The sequence below is a fragment of the Oncorhynchus nerka genome, linkage group LG5, assembly GCF_034236695.1.
Source record: "Oncorhynchus nerka isolate Pitt River linkage group LG5, Oner_Uvic_2.0, whole genome shotgun sequence".
NCBI lineage: Eukaryota > Metazoa > Chordata > Actinopteri > Salmoniformes > Salmonidae > Oncorhynchus > Oncorhynchus nerka.
Window position 1 is genome coordinate 8,761,972 of NC_088400.1, and position 27,500 is coordinate 8,789,471.

The following is a 27,500-nucleotide window of genomic DNA, read 5'->3' on the forward strand; positions in this document are numbered from 1 at the left end:
TCAACCCTCTGACTAACCCACTAACTATCAGGGATCTCAACCCTCTGACTAACCCACTAACTGTCTGGGATCTCAACCTCACTCAGCACTGTTGTATGTTGTGAATGTAGCTGGATAGTATTCTGAATATTTCTAGAGAACTATTTTGATGCTCTCTCTCTATATCGTTCAAGGTTATCTTGTGTTATCTGTTATCTCTCAGAACTGAATATTGGCTTTGGTTTGGACGGCTGATGGTGTCTTACAGTATAAATACATTGGTTTATTGGGGACTGTAACCTGTAGTTCAGATGGTTTATTGGGGACTGTAACCTGTAGTTCAGATGGTTTATTGGGGACTGTAACCTGTAGTTCAGATGGTTTACTGGGGACTATAACCTGTAGTTCAGATGGTTTATTGGGGACTATAACCTGTAGTTCAGATGGTTCACTGGGGACTATAACCTGTAGTTCAGATGGTTTATTGGGGACTATAACCTGTAGTTCAGATGGTTTACTGGGGACTATAACCTGTAGTTCAGATGGTTTACTGGGGACTATAACCTGTAGTTCAGATGGTTTATTGGGGACTGTAACCTGTAGTTCAGATGGTTTATTGGGGACTGTAACCTGTAGTTCAGATGGTTTACTGGGGACTATAACCTGTAGTTCAGATGGTTTATTGGGGACTGTAACCTGTAGTTCAGATGGTTTACTGGGGACTGTAACCTGTAGTTCAGATGGTTTATTGGGGACTGTAACCTGTAGTTCAGATGGTTTACTGGGGACTATAACCTGTAGTTCAGATGGTTTATTGGGGACTATAACCTGTAGTTCAGATGGTTCACTGGGGACTATAACCTGTAGTTCAGATGGTTTATTGGGGATTATAACCTGTAGTTTAGATGGTTTATTGGGGACTGTAACCTGTAGTTCAGATGGTTTATTGGGGACTATAACCTGTAGTTCAGATGGTTTATTGGGGACTGTAACCTGTAGTTCAGATGGTTTATTGGGGACTGTAACCTGTAGTTCAGATGGTTTATTGGGGACTATAACCTGTAGTTCAGATGGTTTATTGGGGACTGTAACCTGTAGTTCAGATGGTTTATTGGGGACTGTAACCTGTTGTTCAGATGGTTTACTGGGGACTATAACCTGTAGTTCAGATGGTTCACTGGGGACTATAACCTGTAGTTCAGATGGTTTATTGGGGACTATAACCTGTAGTTCAGATGGTTTATTGGGGACTATAACCTGTAGTTCAGATGGTTTATTGGGGTCTATAATCTGTAGTTCAGATGGTTTATTGGGGACTATAACCTGTAGTTCAGATGGTTTATTGGGGACTATAACCTGTAGTTCAGATGGTTTATTGGGGACTATAACCTGTAGTTCAGATGGTTTATTGGGGACTATAACCTGTAGTTCAGATGGTTTATTGGGGATTATAACCTGTAGTTCAGATGGTTTACTGGGGACTGTAACCTGTAGTTCAGATGGTTTATTGGGGACTATAACCTGTAGTTCAGATGGTTTACTGGGGACTATAACCTGTAGTTCAGATGGTTTACTGGGGACTATAGCCTGTAGTTCAGATGGTTTATTGGGGACTATAACCTGTAGTTCAGATGGTTCACTGGGGACTATAACCTGTAGTTCAGATGGTTTATTGGGGACTGTAACCTGTAGTTCAGATGGTTTACTGGGGACTATAACCTGTAGTTCAGATGGTTTATTGGGGACTATAACCTGTAGTTCAGATGGTTTACTGGGGACTATAACCTGTAGTTCAGATGGTTTATTGGGGACTATAACCTGTAGTTCAGATGGTTTATTGGGGACTATAACCTGTAGTTCAGATGGTTTATTGGGGACTATAACCTGTAGTTCAGATGGTTTACTGGGGACTATAACCTGTAGTTCAGATGGTTCACTGGGGACTATAACCTGTAGTTCAGATGGTTTATTGGGACTATAACCTGTAGTTCAGATGGTTTACTGGGGACTATAACCTGTAGTTCAGATGGTTCACTGGGGACTATAACCTGTAGTTCAGATGGTTTATTTGGGACTATAACCTGTAGTTCAGATGGTTTATTGGGGACTATAACCTGTAGTTCAGATGGTTTACTGGGGACTATAACCTGTAGTTCAGATGGTTCACTGGGGACTATAACCTGTAGTTCAGATGGTTCACTGGGGACTATAACCTGTAGTTCAGATGGAAATGCAGAGAAATAACAGCCGATGTTCAGTGGTCAGAGACAATAGGATGGGCATCCACTGCACATGGCCAACGTTCCTGTTAGTGTGTTTTCCCCCTTTCGAGCAAAGCCAAATTAAAGGTGCATTTGGGTATTTCCTCCTAGTACCCTTCTTTTATATCTCACTGGCCTGTTCCTCTGCCTGTCCCAAACAGCAAACCCTGGAGAACAACCTCACCAACCTGGTGAAGAGAAACAGTGAGCTGGAGAACCAGATGGCCAAACTCATCCAGATCTGTCAGCAGGTTGAGGTGAGTCTAGGGCTGTTTCTGTGACCGTGTTACCATGACCGCAGTCAAATTCCATGTGACCGTATTACCATGACCGCAGTCAAATTCCATGTGACCGTGTTACCATGACGACAGTCAAATTCCATGTGACCGTGTTACCATGACCGCAGTCAAATTCCATGTGACCGTGTTACCATGACCGCAGTCAAATTCCATGTGACCGTGTTACCATGACCGCAGTCAAATTCCATGTGACCGTTCGAGTCACGGTTATCTCCTCTTATGCATTCTGGACATGCTTTGGTATTACCCAACTCGCTAGCTAATTCGTCTGGTACTCAGGCCTCTATTGTCCCTCCATCAGGTCCTAATGGACTGGTACTCAGGGCTCTATTGTCCCTCCATCAGGTCCTATTGGTCTGGTACTCAGGGCTCTATTGTCACTCCATCAGGTCCTAATGGTCTGGTACTCAGGGCTCTATTGTCCCTCCATCTCCCTCCATCTGGTCCTAATGGACTGGTACTCAGGCCTCTATTGTCCCTCCATCAGGTCATAATGGTCTGGTACTCAGGGCTCTATTGTCCCTCCATCAGGTCCTAATGGACTGGTACTCAGGGCTCTATTGTCCCTCCATCAGGTCCTATTGGTCTGGTACTCAGGGCTCTATTGTCCCTCCATCAGGTCCTAATGGACTGGTACTCAGGGCTCTATTGTCCCTCCATCAGGTCCTATTGGTCTGGTACTCAGGGCTCTATTGTCCCTCCATCAGGTCCTAATGGACTGGTACTCAGGGCTCTATTGTCCCTCCATCAGGTCCTAATGGACTGGTACCCAGGGCTCTATTGTCCCTCCATCAGGTCCTATTGGTCTGGTACTCAGGGCTCTATTGTCCCTCCATCAGGTCCTAATGGTCTGGTACTCAGGGCTCTATTGTCCCTCCATCTCCCTCCATCTGGTCCTAATGGACTGGTACTCAGGCCTCTATTGTCCCTCCATCAGGTCATAATGGTCTGGTACTCAGGGCTCTATTGTCCCTCCATCAGGTCCTAATGGACTGGTACTCAGGGCTCTATTGTCCCTCCATCAGGTCCTATTGGTCTGGTACTCAGGGCTCTATTGTCCCTCCATCAGGTCATAATGGTCTGGTACTCAGGGCTCTATTGTCCCTCCATCAGGTCCTAATGGACTGGTACTCAGGGCTCTATTGTCCCTCCATCAGGTCCTAATGGACTGGTACTCAGGGCTCTATTGTCCCTCCATCAGGTCCTAATGGACTGGTACTCAGGGCTCTATTGTCCCTCCATCAGGTCCTAATGGACTGGTACTCAGGGCTCTATTGTCCCTCCATCAGGTCCTAATGGTCTGGTACTCAGGGCTCTATTGTCCCTCCATCAGGTCCTAATGGTCTGGTACTCAGGGCTCTATTGTCCCTCCATCAGGTCCTAATGGTCTGGTACTCAGGGCTCTATTGTCCCTCCATCAGGTCCTAATGGTCTGGTACTCAGGGCTTTATTGTCCCTCTAACCGCTCTGACATCAATGTAAATGCCATCGAAAATCACATGAAACACGTATCGTTAAAACAGTATCGTGCTTTCAAAACTGACGGAGAATATCAATTTGAAGAAAGAAGTTCAACAACAGGTTGATACTGAGTGGAAAACATGATCTTTGGATGTCGTTGGAAATCCAAACACAAGGATATTGCCAGCGCTTTTTGAGGTGATAATTCATGTTGCATGTAGAACATCCGAACGCATAAGAGCTTATGAATATGCCTATCTGTGAGACCCATCCCCCCCAATTTAAAAAAATTATAATAATGATTGTGTACAATACATAACCTAATAGTCTATTGCATATTACGCACCGCAGATAAACATTAGAACCAACATAGATTTAAGATGTCTTTGGGACATAATTGGTCTAGCCTATATTCCAAAATTGAACACATTCTAGTAATGGCCTTTGAGTGTGGACTAGAGGTCGACCGATGACTTTTCAAAGCCGATACCGATTATTGGAGGATCCAAAAAAGCCGATACCGATTAATCGGACGATTTTTAAAAATGTATTTATTTATTTGTAATAATGACAATTACAACAATACTGAATGAACACTTATTTTAACTTAATATAATACATCAATAAAATCTATTTAGCCTCAAATAAATAATGAAACATGTTAAATTTGGTTTAAATAATGCAAAAACAAAGTGTTGGAGAAGAAAGTAAAAGTGCAATATGTGCCATGTAAGAAAGCTAATGTTTAAGTTCCTTGCTCAGAACATGAGAACATATGAAAGCTGGTGGTTCCTTTTAACATGAGTCGTCAATATTCCCAGGTAAGAAGTTTTAGGTTGTAGTTATTATAGGAATTATAGGACTATTTCCCTCTATACCATTTGTATTTCATTAACCTTTGACTATTGGATGTTCTTATAGGCACTTTAGTATTGCCAGTGTAACAGTATAGCTTCTGTCCCTCTCCTCGCTCCTCCCTGGGCTCGAACCAGGAACACATCGACAACAGTCACCCTCAAAGCATCGTTACCCATCTCTCCACAAAAGCCGCGGCCCTTGCAAGGGGAACTGCTACTTCAAGGTCTCAGAGCAAGTGATGTCACCGATTGAAACGCCACTAGCGCACACCACCGCTAACTAGCTAGCCATTTCACATCGGTTACACCAGCCTCATCTCGGGAGTTGATAGGCTTGATAGTCATAAACAGTGCAATGCTTGAAGCACAGCGCGAAAGTGCTGTTTGGATGAATGCTTACGAGCCTGCTGCTGCCTACCACCGCTCAGTCGGACTGCTCTGTCAAATATCAAATCATAGACTTAATTATAACATAATAACTCACAGAAATACTAAGGCTCCTGAAACAGTGGTTGATGCGTGGAATGAAATAAACCCAGACATTTATGAAATCTTGTGTGAAAGCAGAGTTTTTAATGGTTGCCACTGAATAAAGGAGTATCTATCTATCAGAGTAGCTTAATAATATGTGTATATAATACAAATATGTTTATGTCCCAGAGTAGCTTAATATGTGTATATAATACTAATATGTTTATAGGTGCTTATCTGGCATGATTGAGAAAACGAACACGCCTCCATTCGAGTGCATACGGGAGACATGTCATTTTTCCCCTGCCCCTGTTCCTGCCTATTTGATAATGGGCCATTATACTTTAAATCAAAACTAATTTGACATATTAGCAAAGATAAGATTAAATAGAGCATTGTCTGATGGGGTGTGCGTCGTGCCTAAGAACAGCCCTTAGCCGTGGTATATTGGTCAAATACCACACCCCCTCGGGCCTTATTGCTTAATTATATTCTTTTTACTATAAAATCATCTTATAAAATAATGGCACAGGAATTATAAGCATATATTGTCTGCTAAATGAACAAGTCTACAGCCGAGGGCACAGAGCATAGCCAGATAACATACAGTGGACCAACTCATATTCTGAAATTCATTTTCTTCCTATCATAATGTTTCTTTAGACCTGAATAAAATAAATCATGGATTTGTTGTGATGGTGAATATTAAACAGATGTATTATGCTTTTTTTACATTTTTAATATTGATGTTCCAAATGCGGCTCTTATGCGTGGAGGCTTTGAGATGCTAAGCGTGTTTATGTTAATACATGGTCAACCGGCATGCATTTGTATGACAGTAACTGTCTGACAAAATGTCATCACCTTCACAACCCTAGGTGATTATCTCAGTCAGATCTGGCAACAGGTAGAGGTGATTATCTCAGTCAGATCAGTCAACAGGTATAGGTGATTATCTCAGTCCGATCTGTCAACAGGTAGAGGTGATTATCTCAGTCAGATCTGTCAACAGGTAGAGGTGATTATCTCAGTCAGATCTGTCAACAGGTAGAGGTGATTATCTTAGTCAGATCTGTCAACAGGTAGAGGTGATTATCTCAGTCAGATCTGTCAACCGGTAGAGGTGATTATCTCAGTCAGATCTGTCAACAGGTAAAAGTGATTATCTCAGTCAGATCTGTCAACAGGTAGAGGTGATTCTCTCAGTCAGATCTGTGAAAAAGTAGAGGTGATTATCTCAGTCAGATCTGTCAACAGGTAGAGGTGATTCTCTCAGTCAGATCTGTCAAAAAGTAGAGGTGATTATCTCAGTCAGATCTTTCAACAGGTAGAGGTGATTATCTCAGTCAGATCTGTCAACAGATAGAGGTGAGTCAGTCAGTCAGATCTGTCAACAGGTAGAGGTGATTATCTCAGTCAGATCTGTCAACAGGTAGAGGTGATTATCTCAGTCAGATCTGTCAACAGGTAGAGGTGAGTCAGTCAGTCAGATCTGTCAACAGGTGAAGGTGAGTCAGTCAGTCAGATCTGTCAACAGGTGAAGGTGAGTCAGTCAGATCTGTCAACAGGTGAAGGTGATTATCTCAGTCAGATCTGTCAACAGGTGAAGGTGAGTCAGTCTTATTCAGATCTGTCAACAGGTGAAGGTGAGTCAGATTCTCTGAAACATTACAAAAATTCCCGGGGTTTCCAGATGGCTCTGGAACCAAAACAATGAAGTCCTTGATCTCATTCCAGTCAGATTCCACTGTTACATCAGGTTGACATTACATTATTTAATACGCCTTGCTTATTCCCTCCTACAGTGCTGACATTCCCCCAATTGCAAAATTTCACGTCACAGATACTGCTGGTAGGCATCTGAATGCAATGCATTGTGGGGAATCCTCCAACTGGGAAACAGTATTGAACTTTGGTGTATCTGCTGATGTCTCTGTTAAGTGTATACTGTGGTGGTAAATCTGTAATCAACCGTTAGAGTCAGAGATACCGGAGTGAGTAAATACTGATGACTAAATTCAAATGGTGTCCATGAGGAGAAAAACCCTCCATTTTACATTGGACAGAAACTCAATGTACAAATCTCTATCTCTGCATGGGTTCAACCAATGAGGAGGGACAGTGTCCGGCTAAGCATCAAGGATAGAGCCAGCCACGGTTCAGGGTGGTGGGTGGGTGGGTGGGAGGGGGCTGTATAATCAATCAAGGGATATTGGTTTGTTAATGACATCTCAGGCTTCTAGAGTAGTGATGCTGCCAGCTGTCCAATATGTACCATCTCAGGCTTCTAGAGTAGTGATGCTGTCCAATATGTACCATCTCAGGCTTCTAGAGTAGTGATGCTGTCCAATATGTACCATCTCAGGCTTCTAGAGTAGTGATGCTGTCCAATATGTACCATCTCAGGCTTCTAGAGTAGTGATGCTGTCCAATATGTACCATCTCAGGCTTCTAGAGTAGTGATGCTGTCCAATATTTACTATCTCAGGCTTCTAGAGTAGTGATGCTGTCCAATATGTACCATCTCAGGCTTCTAGAGTAGTGATGCTGTCCAATATGTACCATCTCAGGCTTCTAGAGTAGTGATGCTGTCCAATATTTACCATCTCAGGCTTCTAGAGTAGTGATGCTGTCCAATATTTACCATCTCAGGCTTCTAGAGTAGTGATGCTGTCCAATATTTACCATCTCAGGCTTCTAGAGTAGTGATGCTGTCAGCTGTCCAATATTTACCTCCTGAGTCTGAGGATGGCACCCTATTCCCTATATAGTGCACTACTTTTGACCAGGGCCCATAGGTAATAGGGGTGCCATTCAGTAATCTCAGAACTATTGAGAACCACACACTGAAATGATGCCTTTCCTTTGGACCTGGACTCTTAGAAAAGCCAGATGTTGTACCTCAAGACCGGAGGAAAAAAATTTACATTCAAACGTTGTCGTGAGATCCTCTCCGTGCTTTCATACAGTAACCTTCCAGAAATGACCATCATCGTCACACCTGGAAGAGGAGGAGGTTCTAGGACAACTGCTTGACCCCGAGTCTGACAAAATGGCCGCTGCGCTGCAGCTTATCGCAAGGCAAGGTTATTTCATAGTCATGAGATCTTCTCTGTACAAGTCCCCCAGATCCAGAAGGTACAGTGTTATACAGAGCCGTGAGTGAGCCGCGGAACTCCCTTCCATCTGTTATAGGGCAAGTGAAAAGCAAAACCAGGTTTCAAAAACAACAAATGATGGTAACACCTCAACGCCTTTGTTCACAATGACCTACTGGTTGTGTGTATGTACTGACATGTGACCTACTGGTTGTGTGTATGTACTGACATGTGACCTACTGGTTGTGTGTATGTATTGACATGTGACCTACTGGTTGTGTGTATGTACTGACATGTGACCTACTGGTTGTGTGTATGTATTGACATACATGTGGAACTGATAGATACACACACACACACACACACTACGTGTTAATGTTTTTAAAACTTATTTCAATTGTAAAAACTATTTTGTCTGTAATGTATTTTCCGTTACGAGTCAGCCCCTCCAGTAAGACTAGCTGTCTCCATTGGCGTCGGCTAATGGGAATCCTAATAAATAAAATCAAAATAACCTTTGAAGAGATGACAGCCATTATAACTAAAAACACATTTTAAAAGGAGTTACTGTTACCTTAGAAACAGCTATTAATATTTAAAAAACTGTCACCATGAGAGACTTCACCTCACCTTGTTATAAAGAATGTTGTTATTTCAGCACTCCAGCTTTGGAGTACATCAAAGATCTTGGAGTACATCAAAGGTCTTGGAGTACATCAAAGAACTGCAAGCTTTGGAGTACATCAAAGGTCTTGGAGTACATCCAAGGTCTTGGAGTACATCAAATAACTGCAAGCTTTGGAGTACAACAAAGGTCTTGGAGTACATCAGGGTCTTGGAGTACACCAAAGGTCTTGGAGTACATCAAAGGTCTTGGAGTACATCAAATGTATTGGAGTACATCAAAGGTCTTGGAGTACATCAAAGGTCTTGGAGTACATGTAAGGACTTGGAGTACATCAAAGGTCTTGGAGTACATCAGGGTCTTGGAGTACATCAAAGGTATTGGAGTACATCAAAGGTCTTGGAATACATCAAAGGTCTTGGAGTACATCAAAGGTCTTGGAGTACATCAAAGAACTGCAAGCTTTGGAGTACATCAAAGGTCTTGGAGTACATCAAAGGTCTTGAAGTACATCAAAGGTCTTGGAGTACATCAGGGTATTGGAGTACATCAGGGTCTTGGAGTACATCAAACGTCTTGGAGTACATCAAAGGTCTTGGAGGACATCAAAGGTCTTGGAGTACATCAAAGAACTGCAAGCTTTGGAGTACATCAAAGGTCTTGGAGTACATCAGGTCTTGGAGTACATCAAAGGTCTTGGAGTACATCAAAGGTCTTGGAGTACATCAAAGGTCTTGGTGTACATCAAATGTATTGGAGTACATCAAAGGTCTTGGAGTACATCAAAGGTATTGGAGTACATGTAAGGACTTGGAGTACATCAAAGGTCTTGGAGTACATCAGGGTCTTGGAGTACATCAAAGGTCTTGGAGTACATCAAAGGTCTTGGAATACATCAAAGGTCTTGGAGGACATCAAAGTTCTTGGAGTACATCAAAGAACTGCAAATTTGGAGTACATCAAAGGTCTTGGAGTACATCAAAGGTCTTGAAGTACTTCAAAGGTCTTGGAGTACATCAGGGTCTTGGAGTACATCAAACGTCTTGGAGTACATCAAAGGTCTTGGAGGACATCAAAGGTCTTGGAGTACATCAAAGAACTGCAAGCTTTGGAGTACATCAAAGGTCTTGGAGTACATCAGGGTCTTGGAGTACATCAAAGGTCTTGGAGTACATCAAAGGCCTTGGAGTACATCAAAGGTCTTGGAGTACATCAAAGGTCTTGGTGTACATCAAAGAACTGCAAGCTTTGGAGTGCATCAAAGAACTGCAAGCTTTGGAGTACATCAAAGGTCTTGGAGTACATCAAAGGTCTTGGAGTACATCAAAGGTCTTGGAGTACATGTAAGGACTTGGAGTACATCAAAGGTCTTGGAGTACATCAGGGTCTTGGAGTACATCAAAGGTCTTGGAGTACATCAAAGGCCTTGGAGTACATCAAAGGTCTTGGAGTACATCAAAGGTCTTGGAGTACATCAAAGAACTGCAAGCTTTGGAGTGCATCAAATAACTGCAAGCTTTGGAGTACATCAAAGGTCTTGGAGTACATCAAAGGTCTTGGAGTGCATCAAAGGTCTTGGAGTACATCAAATACTTGGAGTACATCAAAGGTCTTGGAGTACATCAAAGGTCTTGGAGTACATGTAAGGACTTGGAGTACATCAAAGGTCTTGGAGTACATCAGGGTCTTGGAGTACATCAAAGGTCTTGGAGTACATCAAAGGTCTTGGAGTACATCAAAGTTCTTGGAGTACATCAAAGAACTGCAAGCTTTGGAGTACATCAAAGGTCTTGGAGTACATCAAAGAACTGCAAGCTTTGGAGTACATCAAAGGTCTTGGAGTACATCAGGGTCTTGGAGTACATCAAAGGTCTTGGAGTACATCAGGGCCTTGGAGTACATCAAAGGTCTTGGAGTACATCAAAGGTCTTGGAGTGCATCAAATAACTGCAAGCTTTGGAGTACATCAAAGGTCTTGGAGTACATCAAAGGTATTGGAGTACATCAGGGTCTTGGAGTACATCAAAGGTCTTGGAGTACATCAAAGGCCTTTGGAGTACATCAAAGGTCTTGGAGTACATCAAAGGTCTTGGAGTACATCAAATGTATTGGAGTACATCAAAGGTCTTGGAGTACATCAAAGGTCTTGGAGTACATGTAAGGACTTGGAGTACATCAAAGGTCTTGGAGTACATCAGGGTCTTGGAGTACATCAAAGGTCTTGGAGTACATCAAAGGTCTTGGAATACATCAAAGGTCTTGGAGGACATCAAAGTTCTTGGAGTACATCAAAGAACTGCAAGCTTTGGAGTACATCAAAGGTCTTGGAGTACATCAAAGGTCTTGAAGTACTTCAAAGGTCTTGGAGTACATCAGGGTCTTGGAGTACATCAGGGTCTTGGAGTACATCAAACATCTTGGAGTACATCAAAGGTCTTGGAGGACATCAAAGGTCTTGGAGTACATCAAAGAACTGCAAGCTTTGGAGTACATCAAAGGTCTTGGAGTACATCAGGGTCTTGGAGTACATCAAAGGTCTTGGAGTACATCAAAGGTCTTGGAGTACATCAAAGAACTGCAAGCTTTGGAGTGCATCAAAGAACTGCAAGCTTTGGAGTACATCAAAGGTCTTGGAGTACATCAAAGGTCTTGGAGTGCATCAAAGGTCTTGGAGTACATCAAAGGTCTTGGAGTACATCAAAGAACTGCATGCTTTGGAGTACATCAAAGGTCTTGGAGTACATCAGGGTCTTGGAGTACATCAAAGGTCTTGGAGTACATCAGGGCCTTGGAGTACATCAAAGGTCTTGGAGTACATCAAAGGTCTTGGAGTACATCAAAGGCCTTTGGAGTACATCAAAGGTCTTGGAGTACATCAAAGGTCTTGGAGTACATCAAAGGTCTTGGAATACATCAAAGGTCTTGGAGGACATCAAAGTTCTTGGAGTACATCAAAGAACTGCAAGCGTTGGAGTACATCAAAGGTCTTGGAGTACACCAGGGTCTTGGAGTACATCAAAGGTATTGGAGTACATCAAAGGTCTTGGAGTACATCAAAGAACTGCAAGCTTTGGAGTGCATCAAAGAACTGCAAGCTTTGGAGTACATCAAAGGTCTTGGAGTACATCAAAGGTCTTGGAGTGCATCAAAGGTCTTGGAGTACATCAAAGGTCTTGGAGTACATCAAAGAACTGCATGCTTTGGAGTATATCAAAGGTCTTGGAGTACATCAGGGTCTTGGAGTACATCAAAGGTCTTGGAGTACATCAGGGCCTTGGAGTACATCAAAGGTCTTGGAGTACATCAAAGGTCTTGGAGTACATCAAAGGTCTTGGAGTGCATCAAATAACTGCAAGCTTTGGAGTACATCAAAGGTCTTGGAGTACATCAAAGGTCTTGGAGTACATCAAATGTCTTGGAGTACATCAAAGGTCTTGGAGTACATCAAAGGTCTTGGAGTACATGTAAGGACTTGGAGTACATCAAAGGTCTTGGAGTACATCAGGGTCTTGGAGTACATCAAAGGTCTTGGAGTACATCAAAGGTCTTGGAGTACATCAAAGAACTGCAAGCTTTGGAGTACATCAAAGAACTGCAAGCTTTGGAGTACCTCAAAGGTCTTGGAGTACATCAAAGGTCTTGCAGTACATGTTGAAGGAATTTTAATGCCTCTGTTTTAATTCCCAATTCAAATTTAACACTCTGTCAATTCATAAGGATTTGTAATACCCTTATTTCATAGGAATGGACAGAGTCCCGGTCTTAAAGTCAAGTAACAGCCTTTATTCAAGAAGGTACTGAGTACATACACATTTTACCACAAGTTATAAACTGAAAATGACGTCAGAGTTTTCTAAATGTTTCGTCTCTTCTTGACACTGGTAGAAAGGCTCTATAGCTCTCAAGCCTTCCCTCCTCGCCTAGAGCCAATGTCAGTCAGTGTAGATAAGCATTCTAGACAGTCTGGAGATAGTTCATTCATTTGTACCAAGGAACAGACCGTCATTGTTCTAAACTCTTGACTACATTATATTCAATACTGGGAGCAAGAGAGAAAATTCATACATGTACAGTAACATAATAGTATTCGGATTAGTCAGTCCTGATTGAAATGTATACATAATTAGTCATCATTGATAAAAAAAAATCCCTTAACAGTACATCAAAGGTCTTGGAGTACATCAAAGGTCTTGGAGTACATCAAAGGTCTTGGAGTACATCAAAGGTCTTGGAGTACATCAAAGGTCTTGGAGTACATCTGCAAGACTGCACGTGGCTGCAGGTTATCAGTCCTCACCTGTCTGTTGAGGAGTTATTTATCTCCCGGCCTGTTCCCAATGAGATCTTTCATTTCAGCTATATTCTCTCCCAGTCTGTTCCCGGTGAAGTCTTTAAATTGAAGGGTTGGTGATTTAAGTAGAGGGAGACAGGGTCACCTATACAGAAATATAGTTCACTAGTCAGAGGGAGACAGTGTCAGCTATACAGAGATATAGATCTCTAATCAGAGGGAGACAGGGTCAGCTATACAGAGATATAGATCACTAGTCAGAGGGAGACAGGGTCAGCTATACAGAGATATAGGTCACTAGTGAGGAAGGATCTCTGTGTTATGGAGATCTACAGTTCAGCTGTTCATTCAGACCATCAGATTAAATTATAGAGAGGAAATTGTCCATAAAAAGTGTTTGTCTTCCCTCCACTTCCCCCCTGCCTCCCAACTGGTGTCCTCCTCCTCTGCCCACATACAGATATGGCTCAGCAGCAATCTGTTCCTCTTGTATTCATAATTAATGAGTTAGATATGCGACTGACTTGGCCGTGAAGAGAACGTGTTAAAACAAACTGTTAAAAACTCATTATCAATGTAAAAAATGAATTGACTTATAGATGCTAGTTGCTAGCTATTCTCTGGTGTGATGTTTGTGTGAAACGCTTGGTTATTCTGAAGAGAAGCATAGTATACCTTGTGTTTTGGGTAATGCTAATGTACTACACTAATGAAAATAGGGTGTGTGTGTGTGTGTCTGTGAGTGTGTGTGTGTGTGTGTGTGTGTGTCTGTGTGTCTGTGTGTGTCTGTGAGTGTGTCTGTGTGTCTGTGTGTGTATGTGAGTGTGTCTGTGTGTGTGTGTGTGGGGGGGGGGGTCTGTGTGTGTATGTGTGTGTGTTTCTGTTTCTTCCCAGAAGCCACCCTGCTAGGAGGAGATAGGAGAGTGCTTTGTCTCTGTTCTGTAACACTTCATGCAGGGAGAAAGGAGGGAGAAACACAGCTCACTAATAATGCATCACAACAACAGAGGGCTGACTGGCTGCATGGGGCTCTATACAGTTCTGGTGTGACCTGGATTTTTCTGTTGTTGCTGCGTTGCATACAGTTATCTCTCTCTCCAAGATGATATGATCAAAACCAGGACTGTGAATCTGCCGCTGGGTTCTATAGTGACGGCATAGCAATGCTGCCTTCAACTATATCTGCCTTCAGCTATATCTGTCTTCAACTATATCTGCCTTCAGCTATATCTGCCTTCAGCTATATCTGTCTTCAGCTATATCTGCCTTCAGCTATATCTGTCTTCAGCTATATCTGCCTTCAACTATATCTGCCTTCAGCTATATCTGCCTTCAACTCTATCTGCCTTCAACTATATCTGTCTTCAACTATATCTGCCTTCAACTATATCAGCCTATATCTGTGTTCAACTATATCTGCCTTCAGCTATATCTGTCTATATCTGCCTTCAACTATATCTGACTTCAGCTATATCTGTCTATATCTGCCTTCAACTATATCAGCCTATATCTGTGTTCAACTATATCTGCCTTCAGCTATATCTTTCTATATCTGCCTTCAACTATATCTGCCTTCAGCTATATCTGCCTTCAGCTATATCTGCCTTCAGCTATATCTGCCTTCAACTATATCTCCCTTCAGCTATATCTGCCTTCAACTATATCTGTCTTCAGCTATATCTGTCTTCAACTATATCTGACTTCAACTATATCTGCCTTCAACTATATCTCCCTTCAGCTATATCTGTCTTCAACTATATCTGTCTTCAGCTATATCTGTCCTCAACTATATCTGTCTTCAACTATATCTGCCTTCAACTATATCTGTCTTCAGCTATATCTGTCTTCAACTATATCTGTCTTCAACTATATCTGCCTTCAACTATATCTCCCTTCAGCTATATCTGTCTTCAACTATATCTGTCTTCAGCTATATCTGCCTTCAGCTATATCTGCCTTCAGCTATATCTGCCTTCAACTATATCTGCCTTCAGCTATATAGCTGCTATATCTGCCTTCAGCTATATCTGTCTTCAGCTATATCTGTCTTCAGCTATATCTTCCTTCAGCTATATCTGCCTTCAACTATATCTGCCTTCAGCTATATCTGTCTTCAACTATATCTGACTTCAACTATATCTGCCTTCAACTATATCTCCCTTCAGCTATATCTGTCTTCAACTATATCTGCCTTCAGCTATATCTGCCTTCAGCTATATCTGCCTTCAACTATATCTGCCTTCAGCTATATCTGCCTTCAGCTATATCTGCCTTCAGCTATATCTGCCTTCAGCTATATCTGTCTTCAGCTATATCTGTCTTCAGCTATATCTGCCTTCAGCTATATCTGCCTTCAGCTATATCTGCCTTCAACTATATCTGGCTTCAACTATATCTGGCTTCAGCTATATCTGCCTTCAGCTATATCTGCCTTCAACTATATCTGTCTTCAGCTATATCTGTCTTCAGCTATATCTGCCTTCAGCTATATCTGCCTTCAGCTATATCTGTCTTCAGCTATATCTGTCTTCAGCTATATCTGTCTTCAACTATATCTGCCTTCAACTATATCTGCCTTCAGCTATATCTGTCTTCAGCTATATCTGTCTTCAACTATATCTGCCTTCAACTATATCTGCCTTCAGCTATATCTCCCTTCAGCTATATCTCCCTTCAGCTATATCTCCCTTCAGCTATATCTGTGTTCAGCTATATCTGCCTTCAACTATATCTGCCTTCAGCTATATCTGCCTTCAACTATATCTGCCTTCAACTATATCTGCCTTCAGCTATATCTCCCTTCAGCTATATCTGTCTTCAACTATATCTGTCTTCAGCTATATCTGCCTTCAACTATATCTGCCTTCAGCTATATCTGCCTTCAGCTATATCTGTCTTCAGCTATATCTGCCTTCAGCTATATCTGTCTTCAGCTATATCTGCCTTCAACTATATCTGCCTTCAGCTATATCTGCCTTCAACTCTATCTGCCTTCAACTATATCAGCCTATATCTGTGTTCAACTATATCTGCCTTCAGCTATATCTGTCTATATCTGCCTTCAACTATATCTGTGTTCAACTATATCTGCCTTCAGCTATATCTGTCTATATTTGCCTTCAACTATATCTGCCTTCAGCTATATCTGTCTATATCTGCCTTCAACTATATCAGCCTATATCTGTGTTCAACTATATCTGCCTTCAGCTATATCTGTCTATATCTGCCTTCAACTATATCTGCCTTCAGCTATATCTGCCTTCAGCTATATCTGCCTTCAACTATATCTCCCTTCAGCTATATCTGCCTTCAACTATATCTGTCTTCAGCTATATCTGTCTTCAACTATATCTGACTTCAACTATATCTTCCTATCTGTCTTCAACTATATCTGTCTTCAACTATATCTGCCTTCAACTATATCTGTCTTCAGCTATATCTGTCTTCAACTATATTTGTCTTCAACTATATCTGCCTTCAGCTATATCTCCCTTCAGCTATATCTGTCTTCAACTTTATCTGTCTTCAGCTATATCTGCCTTCAGCTATATCTGCCTTCAGCTATATCTGCCTTCAACTATATCTGCCTTCAGCTATATCTGCCTTCAGCTATATCTGCCTTCAGCTATATCTGTCTTCAGCTATATCTGTCTTCAGCTATATCTGCCTTCAGCTATATCTGCCTTCAGCTATATCTGCCTTCAGCTATATCTGTCTTCAGCTATATCTGTCTTCAACTATATCTCCCTTCAGCTATATCTGTCTTCAGCTATATCTGTCTTCAGCTATATCTGTCTTCAGCTATATCTGCCTTCAGCTATATCTGACTTCAGCTATATCTGCCTTCAACTATATATGTCTTCAACTATATCTGGCTTCAGCTATATCTGCCTTCAGCTATATCTGCCTTCAACTATATATGTCTTCAGCTATATCTGTCTTCAACTATATCTCCCTTCAGCTATATCTGCCTTCAGCTATATCTGCCTTCAGCTATATCTGCCTTCAGCTATATCTGTCTTCAGCTATATCTGTCTTCAACTATATCTGTCTTCAGCTATATCTGCCTTCAGCTATATCTGCCTTCAGCTATATCTGCCTTCAGCTATATCTGCCTTCAGCTATATCTGTCTTCAGCTATATCTGTCTTCAGCTATATCTGCCTTCAGCTATATCTGCCTTCAGCTATATCTGCCTTCAGCTATATCTGTCTTCAGCTATATCTGTCTTCAGCTATATCTGCCTTCAGCTATATCTGTCTTCAGCTATATCTGTCTTCAGCTATATCTGCCTTCAGCTATATCTCCCTTCAGCTATATCTGCCTTCAACTATATCTGCCTTCAGCTATATCTCCCTTCAGCTATATCTGTCTTCAGCTATATCTGTCTTCAGCTATATCTGCCTTCAGCTATATCTGCCTTCAGCTATACTCTGCCTTCAGCTATATCTGCCTTCAACTATATCTTCCTTCAGCTATATCTGCCTTCAGCTATATCTGCCTTCAGCTATATCTGTCTTCAGCTATATCTGCCTTCAGCTATATCTGCCTTCAGCTATATCTGCCTTCAGCTATATCTGCCTTCAGCTATATCTGCCTTCAACTATATCTTCCTTCAACTATATCTGCCTTCAGCTATATCTGCCTTCAGCTATATCTGCCTTCAGCTATATCTTCCTTCAGCTATATCTGCCTTCAGCTATATCTGCCTTCAGCTATATCTGCCTTCAGCTATATCTGTCTTCAGCTATATCTGCCTTCAGCTATATCTGCCTTCAGCTATATCTGCCTTCAGCTATATCTGCCTTCAACTATATCTTCCTTCAACTATATCTGCCTTCAACTATATCTCCCTTCAGCTATATCTGTCTTCAGCTATATCTGTCTTCAGCTATATCTGTCTTCAGCTATATCTGCCTTCAGCTATATCTGCCTTCAGCTATATCTGTCTTCAGCTATATCTGCCTTCAGCTATATCTGTCTTCAGCTATATCTGTCTTCAGCTATATCTGCCTTCAACTATATCTTCCTTCAACTATATCTGCCTTCAGCTATATCTCCCTTCAGCTATATCTGTCTTCAGCTATATCTGCCTTCAGCTATATCTGCCTTCAGCTATATCTGCCTTCAGCTATATCTGCCTTCAGCTATATCTGCCTTCAGCTATATCTGTCTTCAGCTATATCTGCCTTCAACTATATCTTCCTTCAACTATATCTGCCTTCAACTATATCTCCCTTCAGCTATATCTGTCTTCAGCTATATCTGTCTTCAGCTATATCTGTCTTCAGCTATATCTGCCTTCAGCTATATCTGTCTTCAACTATATCTGCCTTCAGCTATATCTGTCTTCAGCTATATCTGCCTTCAGCTATATCTGCCTTCAACTATATCTGTCTTCAGCTATATCTGCCTTCAGCTATATCTGTCTTCAGCTATATCTGCCTTCAGCTATATCTGCCTTCAGCTATATCTGCCTTCAGCTATATCTGTCTTCAGCTATATCTGCCTTCAACTATATCTTCCTTCAACTATATCTGCCTTCAACTATATCTGCCTTCAGCTATATCTGTCTTCAACTATATCTTCCTTCAACTATATCTGCCTTCAGCTATATCTGTCTTCAGCTATATCTGCCTTCAACTATATCTTCCTTCAACTATATCTCCCTTCAGCTATATATTTGTCTTCAGCTATATCTGCCTTCAGCTATATCTGTCTTCAGCTATATCTGCCTTCAGCTATATCTGTCTTCAACTATATCTGCCTTCAGCTATATCTGTCTTCAGCTATAGTTTGACAGATACCCTCATTTATAAGCTGATGAGTGTTTTTCTCCAGAGCTATTTATTTTCTCTGTTTTTTTTCCTTTAACAATAGTTTGAATGTATCTTGGTTTTGTCTGTGTGTTTAGGTTAGATTGTGTTGGTAGTATAATTGACTTGGTGATGTGTACAGTACGCTGAGTGTTTAGTTGACATATGCCACAGCCATCCATATTTTAACAGATCTCATTGGTCTTTTTGCTGGGGAGTGCAGGCCAGGACAGGGAGGTCTCTAGTGACTTGTGGATGTGCACTTAGCCTCTTCCTGTATTCTGAATCCTGTTTAATCTGTCAGGCTGGAGGAGAGACCAGCACTAATCACTGCTGTGACGAACATCAGCCTCTCACCATGAATCCTTCACTCCTCTCCGGCTCCTCTCCGTTCTGCTCGCGTTAAAAGGCCCAGTCCGCAATTTAAAAAACAACTAAACAAAACAGCAGCTCCCCCGCTTATTTTCTTGCTATATAAATCAATTGGTATACATCATTGATTTAAATGATCAAGAACGGCTTTAAATAATCACAGAGTGGGCCTTTAAAAGAACCCAGGCCCTCATTCTGTTATCTGGGGTTGCGTGCTGTTTCCTTTGTACTCTCTTTCACCTTTTATATAGCAGTCTTTCAGCACTTCACACAACACAGTGGGATACCAGGTGTCCCCCCCCTCCCCCCTCTGTCTCCCTGTGTGTGAGTAGATATCAGTGTTTTCACTGAGACGTGTTGCTACTGCTGTTGTGGTTTAATGAGAGAGCTGAGATCATCAATAAAACATGATACGCCCCAGCCAGCGGGTGTTGTGTGTGTGTGTGTGTGTGTGTGTGTGTGTGTGTGTGTTTGCGTGTGTGTTTGCGTGTGTGCGTGTTTGTATGTGTACATGCGCAATTGCAGGCATGTGAGAGAGAGAGAGAGAGAGAGTGTGTGCGTGTGCGTGTGTGTGCGTGTGCGCGCGTGTACCCGTGTATGTGTGTGCAGGCATATAAGAGAGAGACCTTGCTGGAGAAGAGAGAACATGATGATATAGATATAGAGTGATGAGAGGACAGACAGACAGACAGGCAGGCAGGCAGGCAGACAGACAGACAGACAGACAGAAAGACAGAGAGACAGACAGACAGACAGACAGACAGACAGACAGACAGACAGGCAGACAGACAGACAGACAGACAGACAGACAGACAGACAGGCAGGCAGACAGACAGACAGACAGACAGACAGACAGGCAGGCAGACAGACAGACAGACAGACAGGCAGGCAGACAGACAGACAGGCAGGCAGGCAGACAGACAGACAGACAGACAGACAGACAGACAGACAGACAGACAGACAGACAGACAGTATTAGGCCCCCGACAACAACAAAAAATATTGATGACCGAAAGAGGTCTGTTCTTTCGACCAATCGTTTGGTTGAAATTTTAAAACGTGTTTAATAAAATCAACTATATATGCCACAAGAGAACAGGGGCTCGTGGTAATGACTGGAGCGGAATCAGTGGAGTGGTATGAAATACATCATACACATGGTTTCCAGAGTTTCCATGTGTTTGATGATATTCCATTCGCTTCGTTCCAGACGTTATTATGAGCCAACCTCCCCTCAGCAGCCTTCACTGATACATGCATTGAGCTTGTCTGATGCTTTAAGCACACTGTTTGAAGAAATAAGACACACATGACTCAAGAGGGAGCCAGAGATCAAGATAACCAGAAGAGAAAAGCCTTACCCTGACCGGACCATCCTCGTCCTGCTCCTGCTGGCTTTCAACACATTCTGCCGTTACTCTCCTGAAGTTGCCTGTAATAGGAGGAGTCTGCATCTTTTCTCATGTTGAATGGCGATGTTTCTTTCCATTTCTACCCGATCTGCGTGCCAGTTATGGTTTTCCGTGGAACAGTTTAATTTAAATTTATAATAACATTTTCAGTATTTTCAAAATCATTTTCATGTGGTTAATCAAAATTCTATCCACATCTAAAGGAAAATGACACAAACCTAAAAAGTTACTTCTATTGTCATTACCAACTGTGTAAAGCCTATAAATAAAACATAGCAGATAGAAAATATCCTGATAAAAATAAATATCCTATAAATCACATTGGCCACACATGGCCTGTCTGCACCCAACTTGAAACATTGTATCAACTATTAACTTTGACAAGGCTTGAATCTTTCACTAGCAAACTCGCAACATTGTATAAAATATTCTGCCAGTGAATTTGGGACAGATACAGCTGTGGGCTATTTGCGCAAGAAATAAGAAGTAATATAGTAGGCCTATTTTATGATGTTTCCACTGGATCAGAGCCTGACATTTAACCTTGAGTGGTTATGGAAAGGAAGAGACCTGGAAAGATTGTCCAAATACATTGAGGAACTATTGTCATTCTCAACGGATGTAAAAACACACTTTGTTTGCTTGATGTTTGAGGTGAAGAAAACTATTACATTGAGAAGCTCCACAGCTCATTAGTGGTTAAGCCAATCAGAAATACTATCAGATCCACAAATGGGCACATTTATATGTCTACATTTGCGAGCAGGCCAGGTAGCCTATAGTCCTGCTTCTATGTGTAAATCAGGCCAGGTAGCCTATAGTCCTGCTTCTATGTGTAAATCAGGCCAGGTAACCTGTAGTCTTGCTTCTATGTGTAAATCAGGCCAGGTAACCTGTAGTCTTGCTTCTATGTGTAAATCAGGCCAGGTAGCCTATAGTCCTGCTTCTATGTGTAAATCAGGCCAGGTAACCCAATCCTGCTTCTATGTGTAAATCAGGCCAGGTAACCTATAGTCCTACTTCTATGTGTACATCAGGCCAGGTAGCCTATAGGGCTACTTCTATGTGTAAATCAGGCCAGGTAGCCTATAGGCCTACTTCTATGTGTAAATCAGGCCAGGTAACCTATAGTCCTGCTTCTATGTGTAAATCAGGCCAGGTAACCTATAGTCCTGCTTCTATGTGTAAATCAGGCCAGGTAACCTATAGTCCTGCTTCTATGTGTAAATCAGGCCAGGTAACCTATAGGCCTGCTTCTATGTGTAAATCAGGCCAGGTAACCTATAGTCCTACTTCTATGTGTAAATCAGGCCAGGTAGCCTGTAGTCTTGCTTATATGTGTAAATCAGGCCAGGTAACCTGTAGTCCTGCTTCTATGTGTAAATCAGGCCAGGTAACCTATAGGCCTACTTCTATGTGTAAATCAGGCCAGGTAACCTGTAGTCTTGCTTCTATGTGTAAATCAGGCCAGGTAACCTATAGTCCTGCTTCTATGTGTAAATCAGGCCAGGTAACCTATAGGCCTACTTCTATGTGTAAATCAGGCCAGGTAACCTGTAGTCTTGCTTCTATGTGTAAATCAGGCCAGGTAACCTATAGTCCTGCTTCTATGTGTAAATCAGGCCAGGTAACCTATAGTCCTACTTCTATGTGTAAATCAGGCCAGGTAACCTATAGTCCTACTTCTATGTGTAAATCAGGCCAGGTAACCTATAGTCCTGCTTCTATGTGTAAATCAGGCCAGGTAACCTATAGTCCTACTTCTATGTGTACATCAGGCCAGGTAGCCTATAGGCCTTCTTCTATGTGTTTATTTAATCCATTTTAGGATTAGGCTGTAACGTAACAAAATGTGGAAAAAGTCAAGGGGTCTGAATACTTTCCGAATGCACTGACTGTAGAAGTTAGGTTCCTAGAGAGGTCACAATATAGGACATACAGTTAAAGTCGGAAATTTACATACACCTTAGCCAAATACATTTAAATTCAGTTTTTCACAATTCCTGACATTTAATCACAGTAAAAAATTCCCTGTCTTAGATCAGTTAGGATCACCACTTTATTTTAAGAATGTGAAATGTCAGCTTTTATTTCTTTCATCACATTCCTAGTAGGTCAGAAGTTTACATACACTCAATTAGTATTTGGTAGCATTGCCTTTGAACTGGTTAAATTGGGTCAACCATTTTGGGTAGTCTTCCACAAGCTTCCCACAATAAGTTGGGTGAATTTTGGCCCATTCCTCCTGACAGAACTGGTGTAACTGAGTCAGGTTTGTAGGCCTCCTTGCTCGCACACGTTTTTTCAGTTCTGCCCACACATCATTTTCTATAGGATTGAGGTCAGGGCTTTGTGATGGCCACTCCAATACCTTGACTTTGTTGTCCTTAAGCCATTTTGCCTCAACTTTGGAAGTATGCTTGGGGTCATTGTCCATTTGGAAGACCCAATTGCGACCAAGCTTTAACTTCCTGACTGATGCCTTGAGATCTTGCGTCAATATATCCACATAATTTTTCTGCCTCATGATGCCATATATTTTGTGAAGTGCACCAGTCCCTCCTGCAGCAAAGCACCTGCACAACATGATGTTGCCACCCCCGTGCTTCATGGTTGGGATGGTGTTCTTCGGCCTGCAAGCCTCCCCCTTTTTTCCCCAAACATAACAATGGTCATTATGGCCAAACAGTTCTATTTTTTTTCTCCATCAGACCAGAGGACATTTCTCCAAAAAGTACAATCTTTGTCCCCATGTGCAGTTGCAAACCGTAGTCTAGCTTTTTTATGGCGGTTTTGGAGCAGCGGCTTCTTCCTTGCTGAGTGGCCTTCTGGTTACGTCGATATAGGACTCGTTTTAATGTGGATATAGATACTTTTTTACCTGTTTTCTACAGCATCTTTCTACAGCACAAGGTCCTTTGCTGTTGTTCTGGGATTGATTTGCACTTTTCGCACCAAAGTACGTTCATCTCGAGGAGACAGAACGCGTCTCCTTCCTGAGCGGTATAACGGCTGCGTGGTCCCATGGTGTTTATACTTGCATACTATTGTTTGTACAGATGAACATGGTACCTTCAGGTGTTTGGAAATTGCTCCCAAGGATGAACCAGACTTCTGGAGGTCTACAATTGTTTTCTGAGGTCTTGGCTGATTTCTTTTGATTTCCCCATGATGTCAAGCAAAGAGGCAGTGAGTTTGAAGGTAGGCCTTGAAATACATCCACAGGTACACCTCCAATTGACTCAAATGATGTCAATTAGCCTATCAGAAGCTTCTAAAGCTATGACCACATTTTCTGGAATTTTCCAAGCTGTTTAAAGGCGCAGTCAATTTAGTGTATGTAATCATTCTGACCCACTGGAATTGTGATACAGTGAATTATAAGTGAAATAATATGTCTGTTGGAATTGTTGGAAAAATAAATTGTGTCATGCACAAAGTAGATGTCCTAACCGACTTGCCAAAACTATAGTTTGTTAACATGAAATGTGTGGAGTGGTTGAAAAACGAGTTTTAATGACTCCAACCTAAGTGGATGTAAACTAGTTTTAATGACTCCAACCTAAGTGGATGTAAACTTCCGACTTCAACTGTGTGTAAATGTGATATTTCAGTTTTTGTTTTGAATAAATTAGTAAACCTAAAAACCTTTTTTTCCTTTGTCATTATGGGGTATTGTGTGTAGATTGATGAGGAAAAAATACAATTGAATCAATTTTAGAACAAGGCTGTAACGTAACAAAATGTGGAAAAAGCCAAAGGGTCTGAATACTTTCTGAATGCACCGTATCCCTGAGCATTGGGCACAATATTAGTGAGGATGTATCCCTGGTTCAGATGATAATGTATCCCTGGTTCAGATGATAATGTATCTCTGGTTCAGATGATAATGTATCCCTGGTTCAGATGATAATGTATCCCCGGTTCAGATGATAATGTATCCCTGGTTCAGATGATAATGTATATCTGGTTCACATGATAATGTATCTCTGGTTCAGATGATAATGTATATCTGGTTCACATGATAATGTATCCCTGGTTCAGATGACAATGTATCCCTGGTTCAGATGATAATGTATCTATGGTTCAGATGATAATGATGTATCTCTGGTTCACATGATAATGTATCCCTGGTTCAGATGATAATGTATCCCTGGTTCAGATGATAATGATGCATCCCTGGTTCAGATGATAATGTATCCCTGGTTCCGACGATAATGTATCCCTGGTTCAGATGATAATGTATCTCTGGTTCAGATGATAATGATGTATCTCTGGTTCACATGATAATGTATCCATGGTTCAGATGATAATGTATCCCTGGTTCAGATGATAATGTATCCCTGGTTCAGATGACAATGTATCCCTGGTTCAGATGATAATGTATCTCTGGTTCAGATGATAATGATGTATATCTGGTTCACATGATAATGTATCCCTGGTTCAGATGATAATGTATCCCTGGTTCAGATGATAATGATGTATCCCTGGTTCAGATGATAATGATGTATCCCTGGTTCAGATGATAATGTATATCTGGTTCAGATGATAATGTATCCCTGGTTCCGATGATAATGTATCCCTGGTTCAGACGATAATGTATCTCTGGTTCAGATGATAATGATGTATCTCTGGTTCACATGATAATGTATCCCTGGTTCAGATGATAATGTATCTCTGGTTCAGATGATAATGTATCCCTGGTTCAGATGACAATGTATCCCTGGTTCAGATGATAATGTATATCTGGTTCAGATGATAATGATGTATCTCTGGTTCACATGATAATGTATCCCTGGTTCAGATGATAATGTATCCCTGGTTCAGATGATAATGATGTATCCCTGGTTCAGATGATAATGTATATCTGGTTCAGATGATAATGTATCCCTGGTTCAGATGATAATGTATCCCTGGTTCAGACGATAATGTATCCCTGGTTCAGGTGATAATGTATCTCGGGTTCAGGTGATAATTATGCATCTCTGGTTCACATGATAATGTATCCATGGTTCAGATGATAATGTATCCCTGGTTCAGATGATAATGTATCCCTGGTTCAGATGACAATGTATCCCTGGTTCAGATGATAATGATGTATCTCTGGTTCACATGATACTGTATCCCTGGTTCAGATGATAATGTATCCCTGGTTCAGATGATAATGATGTATCCCTGGTTCAGATGATAATGATGTATCCCTGGTTCAGATGATAATGTATCTCTGGTTCAGATGATAATGTATCGCTGGTTCAGATGATAATGTATCCCTGGTTCAGATGATAATGTATCTCTGGTTCAGATGATAATGATGTATCTCTGGTTCACATGATAATGTATCCCTGGTTCAGATGATAATGTATCTCTGGTTCAGATGATAATGATGTATCCCTGGTTCAGATGATAATGTATCCCTGGTTCAGATGATAATAATGTATCCCTGGTTCAGATGATAATGTATCTCTGGTTCAGATGATAATGATGTATCTCTGGTTCACATGATAATGTATCCCTGGTTCAGATGATAATGTATCTCTGGTTCAGATGATAATGATGTATCTCTGGTTCACATGATAATGTATCCCTGGTTCACATGATGATGTATCCCTGGTTCAGATGACAATGTATCCCTGGTTCAGATGACAATGTATCCCTGGTTCAGATGATAATGTATCCCTGGTTCGGTGTTTCAGCAGGGTGTAGGCAGTAGGATGAGATTTGGTGACACATGGAATATGAGAAGATTATTCTGCCTGGTGCATCTGCGTGGTGAATCCGTCATGTTGCTGTGGAGTGATCCACAGTTATGTTGGAGCATTGCGTCCAACCTTGTTGATTACCGACCTCCGTTAATAAGATGCCTCTTATGGAATTAATGGGGTTTTGTGTGTGTGTGTGTGTGTGTGTGTGTGTGTGTGTGTGTGTGTGTGTGTGTGTGTGTGATTAACACATTTAAGTGGATCTTACTGCTAGAATGAGCTTTGTGGAGTGATGATCAGTGTTCGGAGGTGTTATGTATCCCTGGTGAACAGTTTTAGACTCTGCAGTTTGATACGGAGTCACAACCCTGTATAATGAGAAAATCCCCTTTTTAAAGTTCACAGAATATCACATTCTAATCACACATTTATAACGATTCTGTCAAAAGAAATCATGTTTATACCTGAACATGTGTTACCAAAAACCGCAGATGGCAAATGTAACTTTCTACATGAAGCTTGGGTGAAGTCTAGGCTATCACTGAACAGTGTTGTGTTGATCTGAACTCTGTGTAAGTGTTTGTGTTGGCCAGCGTATTAAAGCCTACCTCAGGCGAACACAGCTGTTGACATGGTCTCAGCTAGAGTGTTGTTGTTGTTGTTTGAACTCTGTGTAAGTGTTTATGTTGGCCAGTGTGTTAAAGCTTACCTCAGGTGAACACAGCCATTGACGAGGTCTCAGCTACAGTGTTGTGGCTGTTGTTGTTATTTTTAAAACCCTGTGTTAGTGTTTGTTTGGACACCGTGTTAAAGTGTGCTGTGCTTCTGTCCCCAGGTGAACACAGCGATGCACGAGGCCAA

At 41.6% G+C, this 27,500-nt stretch overlaps 1 protein-coding gene across 3 annotated transcripts in view; it reads left to right on the forward strand.

Annotated features, from left to right (window-relative positions):
- LOC115117283 (probable E3 ubiquitin-protein ligase MID2) overlaps positions 1 to 27,500 on the forward strand; it is a 223,742-nt gene that overhangs the window by 135,047 nt on the left and 61,195 nt on the right. For 2 of the 3 annotated variants that reach the window (XM_065018307.1, XM_065018308.1), the window contains 2 exons: positions 2,402 to 2,497; positions 27,475 to 27,500. The exon at positions 27,475 to 27,500 is cut by the window's right edge and continues 82 nt beyond it. In XM_065018307.1, coding sequence (XP_064874379.1) covers positions 2,402 to 2,497; positions 27,475 to 27,500 — 122 coding nt within the window. The remainder of the gene's footprint in view (positions 1 to 2,401; positions 2,498 to 27,474) is intronic. The other variant, XM_065018309.1, reaches the window with a different exon arrangement.